General features: G+C 42.7%; 1 protein-coding gene across 1 annotated transcript; it reads right to left on the reverse strand.

The window, feature by feature from the left end:
• Window positions 1–264: 264 nt before the first annotated feature.
• Window positions 265–9,426, reverse strand: LOC148020336 (uncharacterized). The gene is made up of 27 exons (XM_087700640.1): window positions 7,678–9,426; window positions 7,197–7,332; window positions 7,020–7,091; window positions 6,862–6,933; window positions 6,701–6,772; window positions 6,547–6,618; window positions 6,380–6,451; window positions 6,222–6,293; window positions 5,968–6,039; window positions 5,820–5,888; window positions 5,662–5,733; window positions 5,498–5,569; window positions 5,282–5,353; window positions 5,136–5,207; window positions 3,741–3,812; window positions 3,523–3,594; window positions 3,365–3,436; window positions 3,192–3,263; window positions 3,006–3,077; window positions 2,851–2,922; window positions 2,675–2,746; window positions 2,514–2,585; window positions 2,351–2,427; window positions 2,107–2,241; window positions 1,682–2,020; window positions 1,230–1,600; window positions 265–1,126 (listed from the first exon to the last, which is right to left on the reverse strand). Exons 1-27 carry the CDS (start codon window positions 7,835–7,837, stop codon window positions 773–775), a joined length of 3,009 nt encoding a protein of 1,002 aa, XP_087556766.1. The 5' UTR covers window positions 7,838–9,426; the 3' UTR covers window positions 265–772.
• Between the last annotated feature and the right edge of the window lie 11,554 nt (window positions 9,427–20,980).

The raw sequence follows: 20,980 nt of genomic DNA on the forward strand, positions 1-20,980 counted from the left end.
GCCACTTATGTGGCAAATTACAAAGCTAGTGCCAATGTTGTGAAAAATACACAATACATCATAAAACTCCTTGATTTTCACTTTATAATTATTTTACTTTTTACACAATACATTTTACTATTTTCCACTTTATAATTATTTTACTTTTTTTAACGTCTAAAAACTTTCAAAAGGCCCCATAATGCCTTGATATCATTCGCACATGCTATGCAACCTATAAAAGCCACTTATGTGGCAAATTACAGAGCTAATGCTAATGTTGTGAAAAATACACAATACATCACATCATAAAACTCCTTAATTTTCACCTCCATTCTCATTCAAGTGCAATGACTATGTCTAAGGTTAGAGGCTAGTGTCCAATAAGATATTTCCCCCCATCTCTATTTCTGTTTAGTGCAGTCTCTGGCTTTAGTAAAAGAGATGGGGGCAAAACAGATTTTTACTGCAGTCTTAATTACAGATTTAGCTAGATGTGTTACAATCTCTCTTCCTTGCTTCGAACTTCGGAGACAGACAACATTGAACAGACCCCCAGATCGTATAGAGGGTTGCGGAGGATTTCGGATTCTTCGGTACATTTGGGCATTCAACCGTGTGACCAACTCCAACTATTGAGCCAGTGTTGGGGGGGTATTATACCGGTGTGTATGTGGGCCCTATTAGACCATGTTTACACCCAAAACCAAGTTTGGACCAAGCAATATACTGTTTACACCCAAAACCAAGTTTGGACCAAGCAATATACTGGGCTTACGCTCTTCTTTTTTCTTTACACTGTGTTCTGAGATATCACTTCTCCAAACTTCACAAATAAGTGACCACCTGAAGTGCTGCTACTTCCTGTTAGATCTTCCCTGTGCTTAGCATCGGCATAGTCATCCAGATACCTGCCATAGTTGACCCCGACACGGCTGTACAGAAGCGGCTTGGGCAATGTCACAGGGCTCAGGGACATGAGCACTCTCACCACGTCATGCATGGTGGGCCTGGCTGACGGTTGCTTGTTACTACATAAGAGAGCAAGCTGCAAAGCCTTTTTGACAACAGCAGTATCATTGCAGGTGTTCTTCACTTCAGGATCCAAGGTCTCCATAATTGCACCAGAATCATTTTTCAGTAACACCTACAATACAAACACACCCAAAAAAACTGCTCTCCATCAGGAGCCAGCAAATTTAGGAACACACATCATTTGAATGGCTCGTTCTTAGACAATTAGCACTCACCCACTGGTGAAGGTTTATCTCATCGTCCACAGCTTTCCTGCCAGTAAGGAGCTCCAGTAACACCACTCCAAAGCTATAGACATCGGATTTCTCGTTTAGCCTGGAGGTCCGAGCATACTCTGGATCTATATAGCCTATTGTCCCCATGACAGAGGTGGATGTATGAGCTTTGGTAGCAGTTAAATTCTTGGCTATTCCAAAGTCTGAAAGGTGGGCTTCGAAATTCTCATCCAATAAAATGTTTGAAGACTTCACATCCCTGTGAACTATCCGTGGATCACAATCATGGTGAAGATAAGCTAACCCTTGGGCAGCTCCAAGCGCAATTTTAAGCCGGAAGCTCCAATCGAGCTTCATCTTGGTGGAAGATCCTGTGAAATTTTTAAATTTAGAAAGCAGGCAATGAAAGCATGTTGTGTAAGAAAACGATCGTCCAAAGCTTTGCACCTCACCATGAAGCAAGTCCCAAAGGCTGCCGTTCACCATGTAGTCGTAAAACAAGAGGTTGCTGTGGTGAGATAAGGAGTACCCTTGCAGACTGACAAGATTCCGGTGCTTGATCTTTCCCACAGTCCCTAACTCAGTCTCAAACTCCCTAAGATTCTGTTGATAATGATTGTAAAGCTTCTTGACCGCTACAGGCTTGCCAGTCTTCAAAATACACCGATAGACTGTGCTTGAAGCACCAAACCCAATGGCATATTTCTCACTTAGATTCTCAGTCAATCTCATGATGTCATCATAAGAATGAAGAGCCAAATCCATGTGAAGCATGACAAGCCGAGGTGGTCCTATTATGCACAATGAACTTGTTCAGGTCACATGCTGGATATGTATTCTCAAGCTTGATAACATGAGGATGAGGATGCGAGTGTACCTTGAAATGGCTTCTCAGAAGCCTTGACAAATTCATTTGGTTGCCGGTTGGATTTCCAGATCCAAATAGACACAGCTGTAATTGTTATCAAACCGCCCACAGCAAAGCCAACAATCATCCTCCTAAACCTTGAACCTGTCCAGAATATGATTAGGTGTGCACTTTACTGTACCCTATGACATGCATCATATTGCCAAAGAACAAGCAGACGACCAGAACTGCTGAAGAATTCAAATGTACCTACCATCTGGAGGCTTTGTCTGGACACCACCACATAAAGAACCAAGAGAAGCTCCACAAAGCATCCTATTGCCAATATAGCTGCAAAACAATACTAATTACGCCAACAATATCATCAACGACCTTACATACATTGCATTGAATTATGCACTTGGCTCACAACCTACCACTCAGCAGAGAACCTTGAGAAGTTTTTGGAATCAGGGATTTCCCCAGACAGGTTGTTATATGACAAGTTTCTGCACATTACAACAACAATCATATTTGTTAACCAGGTTCACAAAACCAGCACCTTACAAATAAGAAAATTCAGACCACATCCACTCACAGTGCAGATAGGCTGAAGCAATTCACAAGCTCAGAGGGGATTTCACCAGAAAGACTATTGTTGTTTAGGTACCTGCAAGGAACCATGATAATGAGCTGAGCATGACTTAAGTGATCACTGGACTCGTATATGTCCATGAAGTCACAGGTGTCAAGGGGGGAGAACCGAAAACATACAAAATCTCCAGGTTTTGCAGCTGTCCAAATTCTGGAGGGACGTTGCCTTTCAATGCATTGTTCGAGAGATCCCTGATAATTAAAAAGGGTTATTGTAAGCATTATTGCAAACAAACCATGAAAAGGGAACCTGACAGTAGCCAAGGCATACGTACAATTTGGAAATGATTCTGAGGTTGCCAAATTCTGGAGGAATCACACCAGCAAGGCTGTTGTAGCTCAAATCTCTACAAGAACAAGGCAAGCCCATCAGCTATTCTAGCCAGAAGAGCACTCAACATACAAGCGATACTTAAATGAAATAGAACACCAAAGGAAACAAAATGAGAGATAGAACGGACAGAGTCAAGAGGTGCTCCAAATCGCCAATTGAGTAAGGAATTGGCCCTGAAAGTCTATTGTGGGAAACATCCCTAAAGAACACCACCAGGTTAAATGGAACTGCGCTTGTTAAGGGAAGCATATCGATCAAACCGAAATACTGGTCGTAGATTTAGTGAAGATAGCTACTTACAAAGTGTCTAAGTTGCGGATGCGACCAAGCTCATGCGGTATGCTCCCTTGTATGTTGTTGGATGATAGGTTCCTGCAAATCAGGATGAACCAGTGAAAGAGCAGCACAGCAAGAAGTTGAGGACAACACGAAGACACGGAAAAGATGAGCGAGCTTACAGGTAGGTTAAGCTGACTATGCTTTGAAACACGTCGGGAAGTGGGCCACTTATTTCATTGCCATGTGCATTGCTGTCATCATTAAGACAGCAAACAGAAGAGAATGATAAGCTGGATGCTTTATCTGTTATTGCAATAGGATCGCACAAGATTAAGAGCAAGCGTTCATAATGTAATGCAGTCTCAGTTCATGTATGTCGATATCACCGCGAGCTTACAAGTAATTCAACGATATGCAAGAACTCAAATTGTAGGGAATGGGACCGTCCAGCATATTGTTAGATAGGTTCCTGTACAACAACGGCAATGAAACATCAGGAATGCAACTCATTTCTCATTGTCATGTAGCTAAACTCAGGCCAACACCTACAGACACTAACTTCGTTAAATGTCCTCGAGGCTTCCGGGACAGGGTTTTTGTTCAGTTGGATCGTGAGAACTTTCAAAGTATTAGTGGTGATAATGATACTCCCCTCAAAGTAGAAGTCGTGATAATGATACTCCCCACCAGGCAAACAAATGAATTAATTGCTAAAAACTTCAGTCACATCACTTCACTTCCGAATCTAACCTGGCAGTTATCTCACCAGTTTTGTAGATCAAGTCTCCGTTCTCTGAAACAAGAACACTGCGAAATCTCTCACAGCGTGGTACCGTCAGTTTTAGGACAAGCTTGACCCTAAAACAAGTATCAGTGGTCACCACTGCTTTGTTGCTACACATAATATGTGACTATTCATCCTGTTCTTCTCAGCGCCCTCAATATGATTAACAACATCAGTGCCCTCATCATGTTGTGACCTCTCTGCCAGCAATGAAGAGTGCTCTAAATGCTGTCGGGAATAAGCAAGGAAATCGGAAGCCTGTATGTGTGGCCTTGGTTAGAGAGCACGCAAGCAAGGCTGGACTCCACAAGCCGATTGATTTGCAAACAGGCCATTCATCTTAGCAGTAAAGACTTAAATGATCACACCCCCAGAAGACTTTAGATCTTCTAAGGGCTCACATCAAGTCTATCCGGGCTATGCGCAGGGCAATCATTTTTGGAAGGCTAAAAAATGTAAAAGGACCGTGGCTAACTTCTATCATAGTCTCTCAGGATGCTCTCAAGTGCTTTAAATCTTTACAGAGAGAAAAGTGCGGCTAAAAGATAACATAAGTCCGATAAAGAGGGCTTACTGGCTTTTTTATATATGGCCTCAATGGTAGATTTTCCTTGACAGAGTTGTAACCACTTCTTCAATCGTTAATATATGTTTTAAATCTTCACCATTTATCCTTAGTTCATATACTTTGCACACATGGAAAGATCCTTTTGCGGAACCACATTAGATTGACAATAACTTCACCATCCTGCACTCATCAATTTTGCTCAAGCCTTGATATTGTATCAGACCTCCCGTACACCAAAAAATTGTGCCCGTAGATATGGACCTATTCAATATCATCACGTCTCTTTTCAATGGAAATATAAACCTACAACGTTACAACCGCCCAAACCAACATAAGACTATTATTTCAATCAACCTTAGCACCTTAACAAAGCATACTAGCCTCAACCAATTGAACACTTCATTATGTACTCTTTGAAGTAAGAATCGATCTCTACTTACAACTCAAAGAGATCCTCTAGCTTCCCCAACTCGGCTGGAATTTCCCCAGTTAGCATATTGTCATTGACTTGTCTGTTCAGTATAGTGAGTTAGTAGACATCCAAACTAATAATCCTAGAAAAGACAAGTGGCTAGTGCTCGCTTACAGGTAGCTTAATCTTGACATGTTGCCTAGCTCGGGAGGGATCGGACCAGAGAGATGATTATTATTGAGATAGCTGCAAACGATATCAAGGGGCAACCATGTTTAGCATCCAAATGTAGTTCAGACTGAAATGACTACTGAAAGCGGGCAGCACAAAATAATTTCGCATCAGAAGCAAACAGAGAATGGAAGGTTGGGATTGCAATACGCTTCTTACAGCTTTCCGGTGTAAGTAAGATTCCCAAGAATCGGTGGAATGCTCCCACGCAGTTGATTGTAGCTCAAATCCCTGTACAGACAGCAAGCCAGGACATTGCTGATTTGACATAAGTCTAATCCTGGAATTCAGGATCAAATTCATCCACAATGAAGGAAACTCACAGCACGGCAAGAGCTTGCATTAACCCGATCACATCTGGGATAGTTCCCGTCAGCATATTACCTTGCAGAGATCTGTGAACGTCAGAACAACCAGTTTGTTTAGAGACTTTACGTGGAGCATAATGGAAGGAAGTTTGGAACAGGTTAGAATCACTTACAAGGTAGCAATTTGAAGGAAGCCAATGTTGTACGGAATCTCGCCGGAGAGCCGATTGAAGGCCAAATCCCTGGAAAAGCATACATCAGTAGATACTTTTACGTTTAAATAGTAATGCATCGCAAACAGGAGTTGAACCTCAATCTTACAGAATCTGAAAGCTTGTGCAATTTCCGATGCTCGGGGGTATGGACCCTGTAAGATTGTTGCTCCTAACATCACTGGCATCCCACGACACAAATTACAGAAACGGAAGCGCGTTAGAACAACTCCACCGAAACAAAAAGAACGTTAGAACACCCCGAATCAGGAACTAGGTGGCAGGATACCACTCGATAAAGTAACATCGAATGCAATAATGGGGATACTAAAGCTTTTCCAGGCAGAGAGAGCTGACCCTTACAAGTACCATAGCCCCGTGAGCCTGCACATATCAGCCGAAAGAGTTCCAGACAGATAATTGTTTCTCAGACCTCTGCATCATCGAGGTAGAGATATTTAGCCAACCGATATATTGTTGGAGGGCATCCACCTAACTAATCATGGTCTTCATCAACTTACAAATACTGTAAAACCTCGCTCCAATAAATTAACGTGGGTATTTCTCCAGATAGCCGATTTTGGGCCAAATCCCTGCAAAAAACAACTGGGATAAGACCACCATCGTATTCTAAACGCCCAGTGATAAGATCACCGTCTCATTCTAAACGCCTGAGAAAGTAACTCACAGTATCTTCAGATTGGGAAGTTGCGATAAGGTCGAAGGGATAGGACCCGCGATCATGTTATTTTTCAGGACCCTGTTCAGAGAGAACAAGATGATGGTAAGAAAGAATGAGCCAATGAACACTGTAGTTGTGCAGATACAATCACAGGGCTCACAGATGCTCAAGCTGTTTCAGCTTGGAAATGGAGAAGGGTATCTCGCCAGAAAGAGAGTTGAAAGAGAAATCCCTGCATGTAGATCACGACCATGGAAATCCAGAACCTGTAAGCGAGAGCCCGCCTCAATGAAAAAAAAAATTGGCAACAACTATACTGACAGGTACTGAAGGTTTGAACAGCCCCCAATCTCGTCCGGAATTTGTCCAGCTATGACATTATGACTTAGGTCGCTGCAGTCAGAAGTTGTAACTATTTCAGGATCACTTAGGAGACAACGAGAAGACATCGATTACCAACAAAAAGGCAATTTGCATACAGAATTTGCAGATTCTGCAGGTTCCCGATGGACGACGATATATCCCCACTGAGGCTCAGACTGGACAGATTCCTACGTGAAGTTCAAAAACCGAGTCAACCAATCATCCCCTGGAAATTATCGCTATCCAAGACCACAGAAGACATTCTCAACTTGCTAGGGTTGAGAGGAACTCACAGGGCGGAAACCGATAAGGTCACATTATCGCACAGCACTCCTCTCCATGAGCAGTGATCAGGATTTGCAGCGCTCCATTCATACAGCTCGTTGTTAGAGTCAATCAGGGATCTCTTCACTTCCATCAAAGCTTCGCCTGGGTCAAATATAAAAAATGTCAGACTCTATGAACGAGTGAACGCCAATAAGACAGGACTTGCTCCGGCTTCCTTGAAGCTTTGATAAGCGATGCTTCAATGTGCAATTCAGCTGTCTAAAGTGCGCTGCTCCGATTCAGAGAACTCTAACAAGCGATAAACTTCTTTAAGATCTTTAGCAATGACGCGTGCCAGACAGGTGAAGCAATGCTTTGTTGAACTAGAATGTGCCTGCGTGTGGTGTTAAGAAAATCGGCGATCTCGTGCAGTGTCTTGCCAAGCCAAATTAAGAGATTAAGGCTAGCGCGAAATCAAACAAATAAACCAAAGACATTGGGACTAACCTTCGTTGAAGAGGTCGCATCTCGCACCGAGTAAGAGGAAAGCCGCCATGACTGTGAGCCGCAGCAGGAGCAGCCAAACCCGGCGACGGGGAGGAGGCGCAAGGCTACGCCTGATAATGGAGGACTGAACATCAACCCTGTGCTGGTGATAATTAGTCATACTTCCAAGACAAAATGCAATGCGACAGGTTGTATGTGCAGCCGTCGACAGATGAAGGGACCAAGCCAGGGTTTGCTAACAGCAATAATCATCGACTGACTAATTGGAAGTATCCATGTAATGAGGATACTGGTAGGAACGGCAAACCGCAACAAAATGTAAGGAGATGAGATGGGAGGGGGGAGGGTGTGACTATGCTGGCGTAATCAAGGAAAGCGAGAAGAAAAAAGCTTGGAGAGTTCTTCGCACGAATGAGAGGAGATGGACGAAAATTGGTTCGTGCGGATCAATGAAGCAGGCATTGCGGAACGGGAGTAGCTAGCTAGTAGGTGGCGAGTAGGCCACTACAAATTACAATACAACTGCCGGTGTCAAAGACGTATCCGCAGTGGAGCATGGGGAAGAGGAGTCCTTGCATTCCACCGGAGAAAGTGAGAGAGACTCTGTGTGTGTGTGTGTGTGTGTAGAGAGAGAGAGAGAGAGTTCTGAAAGATAGCTGCAGCGTGCAGATGCCTCCCCTCCAATTTGCAGGGACAGAGAAAAGGTCGTATTGCAGGAACGCCTGGGAAATTGTAGTTGGAATAGTGGGTGGTGATGGTGGGGTGGGGGGGGGGCGCTGTGTGTGAGAGTAGTGGTGTGACCGGACGATGGACAGGGGTGGGGTGTCCAAGAGACCCAGTCCCGAAACACACACACAAGGAAAGGGCGCGCGGCGCTGGCGGCGGAGAGGACGTACTGCTCCTCTACGCTCTCTTTCTCTCCCTCTCTCTATCTCTCTCTGTCTGGAACGAAACCGGATAAAGGAAGTCGTCCGACCGGCCGGGCCCGCCCAATCTAGTCCCGCCGCTCTCTTCCGGTCCGTCCGTCCTTCCGTCCGTCCTCCCTTCCTTCTTCCTCTCTCTCTCTCATTCCTCACGTCATTTGGTTTTTAAAAGGCGCCGGCCTCTCATGCATGCCACGTCTTCCCACCCGATGCTTCAATGCGTACGTTAGCCATGGCGCTCTTCACACGTGCCGACCTCTCGCTTTCATCCCCGCGCGCGCTCTCTCTCTCTCTCTCTCTCTCTCTCTCTCTCTCACGCATCAATATATTTGCTATCTTCCTCACCCCAGTCTCGACTCTCCAATCCAAAATCTGCGCCGCGCGCTTGCGCCTCCTGGTCCTTGCCCGCCTCTCTCTCTGTCTCTCTCTCTGTGCCTGATGTGGATATCCTCCCAGTACACACTTAAGACCATTCACATGCGCAGGGATTGTGCGCAATGACCCAATTTCTCCCGCCCGCTGAAACTGGCCCTAGGCCAAAACCTCACCTCGAAACGCCCTCCTCTCTCTCTCTCTCTCTCTCTCTCTCTCTCCCCAGAGTCCAGATTCACAGCTTTGGTCCAGCTGCAACTGCGTGCCTCCTTGCTGCTAAAACTGATACACCGAGAGAGCGACAAGTACGATCGACAATGAGAGACACCAGCCCTTCACACGGGCCTCCGCAGCTTATACGTGTGAGAGTGCGAGCTAAGTCCTGAGTCCTGACTACTGTGTGAGGGCAACTTCTTCAGTTCAGTTCCAGGCCCATTCTCGATTCTCTCTCTCTCTCTCTCTCTCTCTCTCTCTCTCTCTCTCTCGATTTTTTCCTTTTCTTGTAGACTTGCAAAAATGACAACACCACACTGTTGAGATCTGTCCTGCATTGGAAGTTGCCCGCTCCCCCTCCCCCTCCCCCCAATTCCCTTTTACTGTTTTGTGTAATTTTTTAATCTCACGTGTGTGATTTTAGAGCTTATCCGTCAAGCTTCATCGCTTGCGCTCAATATTTCGTCATTCCAATTTACCTCTCCTTCATCGTTCTTCATGAATATGCTAAAAAGTGATTCTCACGGTAAATAGCTATTTCCACCCACCTCTCTCTCGAACCCCGTTATAATCAAGAGCAAACTGCAGCAGACGAGAGAGACACAGAGAGAGAGAGAGAGAGAGAGAGAGAGAAGCTCAGAGAACTGCCGGTTCACGCAAATTGTCCCGTAATAGTCGATGCCTCTGCACTTAATAAGCTTCTGATTTTTTACTATGTACCACCTTCTTCCCCGTAATTAAAATGTAGACGTACGCAACATGCGAGACCTTGGTCGATTTCAAGTTTTTTTTAATCATCGCTTGAGATCTGGTTGCGATTTTCAGCTGCGATCTCGGCTTCAGATCCAACGGCCGCAAATAGTTATGATAATAACACCAACACATAAATTGCCCGCCTGTTGTAAATGATCAACAAAATTGTGGCATTACGCCCGGTCGTCCAGGGCACGTGTCCTTGTATCGGCGCTTATGGCTGCTGACAGGCTTCTCATTATGTGCAATGAGTGCTGGCATTTAAGTTTGTGTCATAACGGCTTCAGCACCCGCCTTTACAAACACACAAATTACAATCTATGAAGTTCCCTCTTGTTGCTAAGAGTGGTGTCACGCCCAGTGCCTGCAGGGGCTTGCACAAAACACCTTGCCTCGGGTCCCACGGCTACTATCAGCAGCTGGGAAGGTTTCTTTCCGTGTATCAAAGGGATGTAAGCGAAACATTTGATTTGCAGGAACTGCAGCTGCTCTTCATGCCTACATCCCAACCAATCAACACTATGACCCCACTAAATTTTCACTAAACGCTCGACACCTACTCTTGGCAAAGCATGGCATCACAAAAGTGGAGTGTGCTCTATGTCCTAAACTATACTTTATGTAGCAAGAATGTTGTTGGCCATAAAAACTTTGCACAGCTTTGTTTGGGCTTGACGTTGGATATTCTGGAGCTTATTTTGATCTTGCTTTGACTCATCGAAGACTGATTGGGATTGTCTTCATGATATTGGATACTTTACCGCTCATATGCTCTGGATGTCTTACTAATGTATGATCTTAGATACTCTCACTGGTATTCTTACATGCTTTGTTTGAGCTTATTTGCTTGACACATATACGGCTTTTGTACCAGTGGGAGTGTCTTTGTACGCTAATCAAATATTCAGCAGTGCGGGCTATGCATATTGAGCTTTTGGATCTTTGAGACCGGGATCTCCTCGTGGATGATGTATGCTTGATATACCTTGGTCCATGTAGATATACTTGGGCTGATTCGGCTTTGTATTCATTGAGCAGACATGGACTTGTGTCAGGTCTTGGCAGTAGTATGTACATTTTGCCCTGTTGATTGGGGGGTGTACTGACTTTACTCACAGACTTTATCTGACATGCTTGGGTGTTACCTCATGTTAGTTTGACTGTTACATGCTTATTTATGCTCGATTGATGCTAGTTTTGCATTGGCAATCAGTGATTCACTTTGAATATTGGGTTTTGCCTACTGTCAGCTCTCACTGTACACTTATGTCATCAATTACAACAAGCATATATCTCCGGATTATCATGTATTTTTTATGCTAAATCATCCTGGTTTTATGTACTTTTGATGGTACTTGGTGGGCAACATCACTAAATACTCGTTTCTCGTCATTTTGCCTTGGTTTTGGTTTTTTTTGTCATTTTTTGCAGTTTACGACAAGCAGTTTTGAACTGTCTGCATTGTTTCAGCTTGCAGTAGGGCATCATCTTCCACTAACAGTGCTATCTTCAACATTATTAAGCTTAATGGTACGAATTATGCCTATTGGAATAGCCAAGTTTGGCAGGTGTTCGTACAGAAATCACAGATAACGCCACTAAGTTTGAGTGGGCAATAGCTTGAAACTATGACTAATGACGAATGAAGAGAGCTTAATGAGTTATGCAAGTCCACCCTTATCTTATCTCTCACTGAACAAGTGCATTACAATGTGGTTGAGAAAGCACATAGTACTTGGTAGCTTTGGGATAACATCAAGAACCTCTATGATAAGCAAAGTCCTGCAAGTTAAATGTATTGGTTGAAACAACTTATGGATCTCCGCATGAAAGAGAATGCAACCATGTCAACTCATCTGAGCTAGTTTCATGCTATTCTTAAGAACTTGGTTTTACAGGATTTTGATTTCAAAGAGAACGTCACTCCATTGTTCTTGCTTGGAACTCTTAATGAGTATTGGGATGCATTTCGCACTGCCTTATGTGCTTTTGCCACTACTCTGAAGTTGTCTGATGTTGAGAGCTCTCTTGTGCAAGAAGAGATAAACCGTAAGAATTTGGATGCCTCTCGTGTGTCTCGTGCCTTGACAGTTAGAGGCCGACATGATGGAAATGCAAAGGATGACCATGGTAATGGCCGTGGACGGGATTTGCAGAAATCTTGGTCCAAGTCGCGTGGCAAGTCGTGCAATAAGTCTCGTGATAGAAATGTCAATTTGACTTCTCATCATTGTGGGAATTAAGGCCACAGTTTCATGAATTGCGCAAAGATAAGGGGAAAGAGAAAGTGCATGAAAAGTCTTTTAATCGCAGCATAGTACCGACTAAGTCAAGTGTTAAAATTGAAGATATCAATGTTATGTAGCCCAAGGATAGTGATGGGGATCATATCCTTGCAGCAACTTTATCTAGTGCTTCATAGATGGCAGAGATACACCTTGTGTATGCACAATGTTGACTCTTGGACTTAGGTGTGTCCTTTCATGTAACACCTTGCCGAGAGTGGTTCCATTCATATCGTTCTATTTCGAGTTCTATGCTATTGGGTGATGACAGGTCTCCTGAGATTATTGGCATTGGCAATGTTAGGCTACAGTTTCCTTCTAATATCAGTTTTGCTATACATTATGTATGTCATATACCTACATTGACACGCAGTCTCATGTCCGCTGTGGATAGCTTCATGATGTAGGATATCATGTATCTTTTAGAGACCCTACATGGAAGATTACTCGCAGCAGGCTTGTGCTTGCGAGAGGTGCCAAGGCTGGTAGCCTCTACCCCTTAGTTGTTTCTGGATCTACAATTGATCATGTTTTGTCCCTGGGATCTTTACCTCATATATCTCTTTGGTATGCCCGTTTGGGACACATCTCTGTTAAGGAAATGAAATACTTTCTAGTTTGCAGTACTTACCGCCCTTAACTATTCTCATTTTGATTATTGTGATCATCGTCTTTATGGCTGGCAAACTAGGTCTACGCACATAAGAAGTTTGGTATGTCACACATGAGTGAGCCCTTGGCTTTAGTTCATTCTGATTTATGTGGGCCCATGCCTATCAGTCTATGGGTGGTGCAAAGTATTTTGTTACTTTCATATATATTTTTTTAAGTAAAGTAGGGACTCATCCCATAAAGCAGGAGTCCGATGTATTGGCAGTTTTTTAGAGATGGCTTGCTTTGGCAAAAAATCAGTTTGGGCATAGGTTGAAATGCCTAAGGATAGATAATGGGGGTGAGTATGTCTCACATGCTTTTGAGCAGTTATGTGATAAGAGGGGTATTAAGCGTCAGTTGACCGCCCCCTACACCCCTCCCCAGAATTGTAGAATTGAGCAGATGAATAGGACCATACATGAGAGGGTTCACAGTATGCTTAGCCATGCATGCTTACCCCAACACTTTTGTGCCAAGGCAGTTACGACTATCATGCATATCATTAATAGATCGCCCTTTAGTGCCATTGATTTCGAGGTTGCAGAGGAGGTATGGACAAGAAAGCCTCCCTCTTATACACATTTATGTGTCTTTAGATGTGAGGCATTTTTTCATCTGCCCAAGGACAAGCGTAACAAGTTAGATCCTAAGAGTGTTAAATGCATATTTCTTGGCTATAGAGATGTAGGAGAGATGGGTTATCGTTTATGAGATCTACATGTGCGGAAAGTCATCCACAGCCATGATGTAGTCTTCTATGAAGACAAGATGCATAGGCAGTCTAAGAAGATAGTGGAGATATGTAGGGTTATATTTCAGGAGGAGCCACGAGCTCCCGTACAGCTTGTAGCAACAGTAGGTACTCATGGCTAGGGTGTTGGACAAAATGTTGGGTAGGCAGCAGAGCCTGCAGTGTGGCGTTCTACTAGAGATAGACACCCCCTGATAAATTTCAGCTCTCAATGTATTATGTCTTGGTTACAGATGCAGGAGAGCCTTTTACTTATGATGAGGCTATAGTCTGATATAGACTCTTTACATAATAATGAGAATTGTATCAGATGGATGTAAAGAGACAGCATATTTACATGGGGATTTGTATGGAGAGATTTACATGGAGCAGTCTAAGGGCTTTACAGAGCCTGGCAAGGAGCATCTAGTGTGCAAGTTGAAGAAAAGTCTTTATGGCTTAAATCATGCACCTAGGGAATGGTACCATAAGCTCGATGTGTTTATGCAGTCATAGGGCTATAGTCATAGTGCTATGGATCCGTGTGCTTGTACATGCAAAAAGCCCGTGATGGATCTTTACTTATTTTGGTACTCTATGTGGATGACATGCTATTAGCAGGTAAAGCTCATGATGAGCTAGATGCTCTTAAGACTCGGTTCAATAAGAGCTTTGAGATGAAGGATTTGGGATAGGCCTCTCACATACTTGGTATGCGCATTAGATGCAACGCATCAGGGACTCCTCTACTTGTCACAGAGAGAGTACATTTATAAAGTCCTTGAGTGCTTCCACATGCAGTACGTGAAACCTATTGGCTGTCCATTGCCTTCTTATGTGAAGGTATCACAGGCCAATTGTCCGGAGACAAATGAGCAAAGTGTGGAGATGGCCAAGATTCCCTATGCATCCACGATGGGCAGCCTTATGTATGCTATGATAGCCACTCATCCAAATATTGCATTTACAATGGGTGTTGTGACACGCTATATAGCTGCACCCGGCAAGAAGCATTGGGATGTCATGAAAGGTATCATGAGGTACTTGAAGGGCACAGTAAACATGTGCATATGCTATGGTAGCCAAGATACAGGAGTCGTGGGGTACATAGACTCTGATTATGCAGGACATGTAGATAGTAGGAAGTCCACTTCTCGCTATGTGGTCACCTATACTGGAGATGTTGTCTCTTGGATGTCCAAGGCGCAGAAGTGTACGACTCTTTCCACCACTGAGGTTGAGTATGTTGTAGCCATTGAAGCTTGCAAGGAGGCCATATCATCATGCCGTTGGTTCATGACCTTGGTATTGATACTATCCCTACACTACATTTTGATTCTATGAGTGCTATTCAGTTAGCCAAGAATCCGGTCTTCCATGCAAAAACGAAACACATTGAGGTGAGGTATCATTTCATACGTGGGGTCATTGAGGACAAGTCTATTGACCTTGTCAAGATCTCGACTGACCAGCATATTATAGATATGCTTACCAAAAGCCTCTCTACGAAGCGCTTTACCTTCCTCAGGAGATTGATAGGCATGGGAGGAGATGACATCTTTGCTCATCCTGTTGTACATGTGTACATATTGTATTATCTTTTCTTTTTCTTTTTCACTTCTCACTGGGGTAGATTCACCTTTAAGGGGGAGGTTGTTGGCTGTGAAGGCGCCTCCACCTAGCAGCCTGTATATTACTACACTAATAGTACATGCGCCTGCACAATACACGATGCAAGTGGCGGGTGCCCGTCACCGTCACTTTATTCTTTATTCGACATATGAATAAAGGGAAGGCTGATCACACATTGATTGTTGGGGTTCCCACATTGTGACTCTCTCTCTCTCTCTCTCTCTCTCTCTCTCTCTCTCTCTCTCTCTCTCTCTCTCTCTCTCTCTCTCTCTCTCTCGCTCTCCCGCCATAGCTCTCCCGTGCAAGCTTCAATCCTTCTCACCTTTTAGTTATAAGTTATTGCTGAAAAAAAGAACGGCCCTATTTTAAACAAATATATATTTTTGGTAGTCTTTTGACCAAGCACTTTTCTTTTAAGAAATAAGCTTTATCATTCATATTCTCATTAGTAGCCAATTTGTAAAGAGGTAGACACTGTCACGTATGTGTATAAACATTAGTAAGACCCCTTTATGGCAATATCCAAGGAGAATGTGGAAATTGAAAACATTATTGGTGAAAGTTTCCATACTTGGCAAGTCCTAGTAATGTATAAAATGATATCAAGAGGTCTTTGATGGCCCGTCATCACTAGTAGGCATATCATTAATTTATCCAATGCTAAAGATCATCAAGATGATGAGTAAGTCCAATCAAACAAAATGTTGCATTTGGATAAAACATTGATTCATCATGTTGATGAACTCTCAACTTACTTCAAAAAACGGTGCAGTTAATGAAGAAGATTCCATAGCAATCTTACTTAAAGCTATAAAAAATGTTTACCCCACCCTTGTAACAACATTGAAGAATATTCCAAATCTCACCTTTCCAAGTGTTATGCAATCCCTTCTTGATGAAGAAAAGAAGTTTCCCAGTGAAGCAAAGTTGGCACGGGATATATCAACTGCTCAAATTGAAAAGGCCCTTACAACAAAAAAGATTGTAAAGTACTCTTATTGCCATGAAAAAGGGCATGTTGTAAATGATCGCTAGGAAAAATATCCCAATAAGAAGAAGTGTAAAAAATGTAAGAAAATCACTCATATCACTAGTAAATGTCCCAATGTACCATCAAGCCAAGCCAATTTTGTAGTCTCCTCAATCTCGAAAAACCTTTTCTAGATGTTGAACATATTACTTCTATAACTGAAGTCTAGGGCAATGCACATCCATTACCATAAGTTGTTCATGGATGGCATTGAGGGGGGGTGTTGAAAGTGGCCATAGAAACCACCATTATCTAGGCTTGTGGAAAAGAGAGGATATGTAAATGCATCCCTATTCTTAAGGGCATGTGTGAAGGCAATTTAAGCCATTCTCCTTTCCTATATGGACCCAAGAGTCACTCTCACATATAGAGATATGTGGAGATGTCTTAGTTGTATTTGAACAACATAATAAGCAAGGAGCATCTTCTTTGCATATAGCCTCTCTTTGACTCTCTATTCAGTGTGTATGTTCGTCATTGGTTTTTAAGATTATTAGTGGCTTCTTTAGCTTATCATGTTGGTTTGTTTCATTGTGTCCTTTAGCACACTCACATTTTATTGCAACATGGGGATAGGAAAATCACTAACTAAGCAAGGAACAACGGAGAGAGTGCTTTGGACTTCATCAAGAAAGTGAATGACCTACATGAGCAATTGATAGCTGTGGGAGACATCATGATTGATAACAATTGAAACTACCATTATTAATGAATTGAAGGAAGAATATGAAGGTACTGTTCAAGGCCTTATCCTTCTTAGAGATAAAAGCAAATCCTTAGAAATAAGATACGTTGATAATTTGTTATGAAGGAATCTAGGGAACAGCCATCTCTTTAAGATCTTAAGCCACTTCAAATGGCGAATCCCTCATCACCACAAGATGAAGAACCAAAAATAGAAGTCAAGGCAAATAACAAAGAGGGAGAGGAATAACATATTCCAAACAACTCAATTTTACTCAACATGAAGAAGGAGCAAGCACACATGGAAGAGGTGGACATTCTTCTAGAGTTATAGAATGAGGTAGATGTAGAGGTAGAATCTTTCACAACTATATCCATATCCAATGTTACATTTACTTGAGTTCTAGGCATTATGCAAAATATGGCTACTCAAGTCCAAGTACTTAAATGCTAATAAGGATCAAGACTACCTGTCTGGTTTCCAACTTCAACTTCATCATGGCTATGTGGTATCATATGTAGTTGCAAGGGGAAGACATTGAGAGAGAGAGAGAGAGAGAGAGAGAGAGAGAGAGAGAGAGAGAGAGAGAGAGAGAGAGAGAGAGAGAGAGAGAGAGCTCTAATGGAAGCCCCCTCCTATGTGCTTCAATCATAGAGAAAGAGAAGGGAGGGTGCATTTAAAAGAATAATGGAGGCTCTAACACACGTGCCAAGGGGACTAGTTGCATGGGGTGAAATGTGTGTGTGTATGTGTGCGCACGCGCATGCGGAGAGAGAGAGAAAGATGACACTACAAGAAAGAGAAATACTCTATATGTTATCGAAGGTCTAAAACTTTGAAAAGGTTCTCTTTCTTGCACGTGTGGAGTGTATGCATAAATGCAGAGAGAGAGAGAGAGAGAGAGAGAGAGAGAGAGAGAGAGAGAGAGAGAGAGAGAGAGAGAGAGAGAGAGAGAGAGAGAGAGAGAGAGAGAGAGAGAGAGAGATGTGCCTTGAAAAGAGGGAGTGTGTGTGGGCATAGCTACCATGATGACACATAGCTTGCTATCGTGCCGCTATGCGCACACCGTGTAAAAAAATCTAGATTGTGACTTCCTTTTAGATTTAGAGAGCCAATGCCACTTTAGGCATTAGTGTCAGTGTCCAAGGTTCAAAATATTAGATTTTTTTGGATAAGTTTTTAGTCAATTTTTTATATTCTCGATATTATCTCTTGTAAAAATCCATAAAACTATAGACAACTTCTAGATTAGGATGACATGTAAAAGAAAGCATGTAGCTTTCAGCCAATTTGAGAGGATTTTATGTAAAAAGAGAGATTGACGAAATCATGCGATGCGCGATCACTATTTTCAAGCAGTGAACAACACTCAGAAGTGGAAGATGAAAAAGGAGTGATCTGGCTGAATTTTGGCCAAGTGTCCTAGTAGTTAACCCCCCTTTCGGAGCTAATGAAGGCATCAGATTGGCGATCTGAGCAGCATAGAGGAATGTATTATTTTGTACACATTTTTGTCTATTAGAGTTATATTTTCTGATAATACTGAAAGAAACTAACAGGCTTCATCTCTGTTAGTATTATTCTATATTTTCTAATTCTTTTTGGAAGTATTCTTCTACATCTTCAATCTCTTCTAACCCCTTCTCTTCCGACTACTCCTCTCTCTAAATCTACCTTCACCCTGTTGTCTCTTATCTTCAAGAACTTGGCTTGAAACCTTCAACCCTTCTCTTATCTCTACCATCTCCGGAGTAAAAGCTCTTAAACCCCCATACATTCTTCTCTTGCCAAACCCCTGTGGTGACCTTCAACCCTACGCATTGCAACATTGGTGAATCCGACGTGAAGGTCGGTGTAAGAGAACTCCGATATGGGGGATTCTTTAGGAGATACTCTACAACAATTGGTCCACATACTGCAGCAGACTAAGCAACAAAAAATCCAAATGTTACAACAATAACAACAAAGGCAAGATGAAGAGAAGATTGATTCCACAGCTATCAAGGCCCTAGAGGAAGTTGGGTAGGAATTAAAACAATTTAATGGTCAAAATGTCTCTGTTTTTATTCACTTGTATGTTGAAAAAATGCTCGTATTTGGTGTACCACAATATGCATGGAGTTGCTATTTTGCTAGACTAGCCAAGCATGGTCTTCATGAGAGAATCCATGGTCTTTTTCAACAAGATGTGGATTGGGCTGCATTCAAAAAAGCCCTATGCGAAGAATTCTTCTTAGAAGACTCTAGCCTTATGACGAATAAAAGTTTTACTAAATGCATTGAAAAACCCAACAAAGGTTTAGCTGCAACAGCTCTATACCATGAGTTTGAAAGTAAATTCGGACAACTTGATGCTGAAGACCAGCAAAGTATGAAAGGTCAAAAGATTGAATTATTCCTTAAGGTTGCAGGTCTCATTCTGCAAGAAAAGCTTGTTGATCGGCTAGAAGATGCTACCTCCGAATCCGGAGTTAAGACTGCATGGACAGATGTTACTGATGCAGTTAACATGATTGCTCGAAGAGAGTGGATGAGACTAAGATTGGGCTTTACTTCAACTTCAACAACTCCATTGATGGAGCTTGTTCCACCTTCAAAATCCCCTATTCCTTTGACTAATCAACCAACTCTTTCTTCTTCTGTTCCTCTTAAAAATTATGTAATGGATGAACTCATTAAAAGCATGTGTGGCCTTCATCAGAATCTTAGAGAAATTAGTTACAAGGTGGAGAAGCTGGATATCAAAGTTGAAGAACGAGGATGATCATTAACTCAAAGACCCACGAGAGAAGGCTTTAAGAGGCGCTATATTTGGTGCGACAGCAAACAACGTGACAAGAGGGAGTGTTCTACCTTCCGTGAGGCTGAAGCACAGAAGCTCGTCTTTTCGAAAGACAGAAAAATTCATGCAGCTGAAACTGGTCTTCCACTCGAGCCAAATTTTGGCAATGGTGGAATGAAGAAAAGATTAGAAGATTTAGCTGTAATGCATGCCTATGCAGCAATTGATAGCTATCTATGGGCTGCAAATTGAGCCAACTAAATCAAGTTTAAAAACATGTAAAGCTAATGTGCAATCTAAAGTATGGATGCAGGCACTAGATCAAATGGAACGTGGCAAAGCAGCCAAAGAAGATTTGGCTAATGCCAGTTAGTGCATTCGAGGAATAACTGGTTGAAAAGAACCGGTAGATTCTTTTTTCGCCTTTGCACATTTGGCCGACGTCAATCATAAAGAAGTCCTGATTGAAGAAAAGAGAAGAAGAGAAGATGAACCATGGCCTTCCTCTTCTGGCCCTTTGAAACACGTAACTAGAAGAATTCTTGAACAACCAAAGCTTGCTAAAAATATAACCCCAGATCAAGAGATGGAAGATGTTGTTGAGATATCGAGCTCCAATCGTGATACGCCAAGGTGACCGTTGTGTATTTATGTCACCGACTTGTCAGTTGCAGACGCAGTTGGTACACCGCCCATGAATAATAGCTACATGATAGCTATCCTTATCTACTCTAGTTCGTGGCTCAGTTAGTATGCCACCTTAGTTAGTTGAGTTTGGTTTGAGACCCATATATAGGGTTCTTCTATTTCTTTGTACTTGAGTTCTTTTGGCTTACACAACTAAGAAGAGGAAAACTGTTTTCAGCCTCCATCCTTGTGTGTATTCCCCCATTGTGCAAGCAATAAAGCTTCAAGTGGGACTCCTTCCTTCTCTCCCACAATCTTGACATGGTATCAGAGCCTTGTTCGTGGTAAGGAGCTCAAGAAAGCAAGCCAATATCGCGGTGTTCTGGTAAGAGGAGCAGTATTGCTTTCATTTTCTGTTTTGGGAGCAGATCTCTGCAGGTAGCACAGCCAGAAAGTGCAGGAGTGCATTGTCTCAGGTTGAGACGCCCTTCGCGGTGAAGCAAGAGGGTAGTATATGCTGCGGGAGAGTGCTTTAGCCCTTGGCGACCTTGTTTTTTTGATTTGAGACCATTTCGGGGCCTGTTTTGGAGGCGAAAGTTTTCTACACGCACTCAGGA

This window comes from Lygodium microphyllum, chromosome 19, assembly GCF_053477565.2.
Source record: "Lygodium microphyllum isolate KBCC chromosome 19, Lygodium_microphyllum_v1.1.10, whole genome shotgun sequence".
Taxonomy (NCBI): domain Eukaryota; kingdom Viridiplantae; phylum Streptophyta; class Polypodiopsida; order Schizaeales; family Lygodiaceae; genus Lygodium; species Lygodium microphyllum.

Bases quoted from the DNA above. Each gene is read 5' to 3' on its own strand.
- LOC148020336 (XM_087700640.1), bottom strand. From the start codon at position 7,837: ATGACTAATTATCACCAGCACAGGGTTGATGTTCAGTCCTCCATTATC. The intron at 6,452-6,546 runs GTGAGTTACTTT...TGTTTTTTGCAG, and splicing joins CTTCCCAATCTGAAGATACT to GGATTTGGCCCAAAATCGGC. The intron at 2,747-2,850 runs GTATGTTTTCGG...GGTTCCTTGCAG, and splicing joins CTGCAAAACCTGGAGATTTT to GTACCTAAACAACAATAGTC.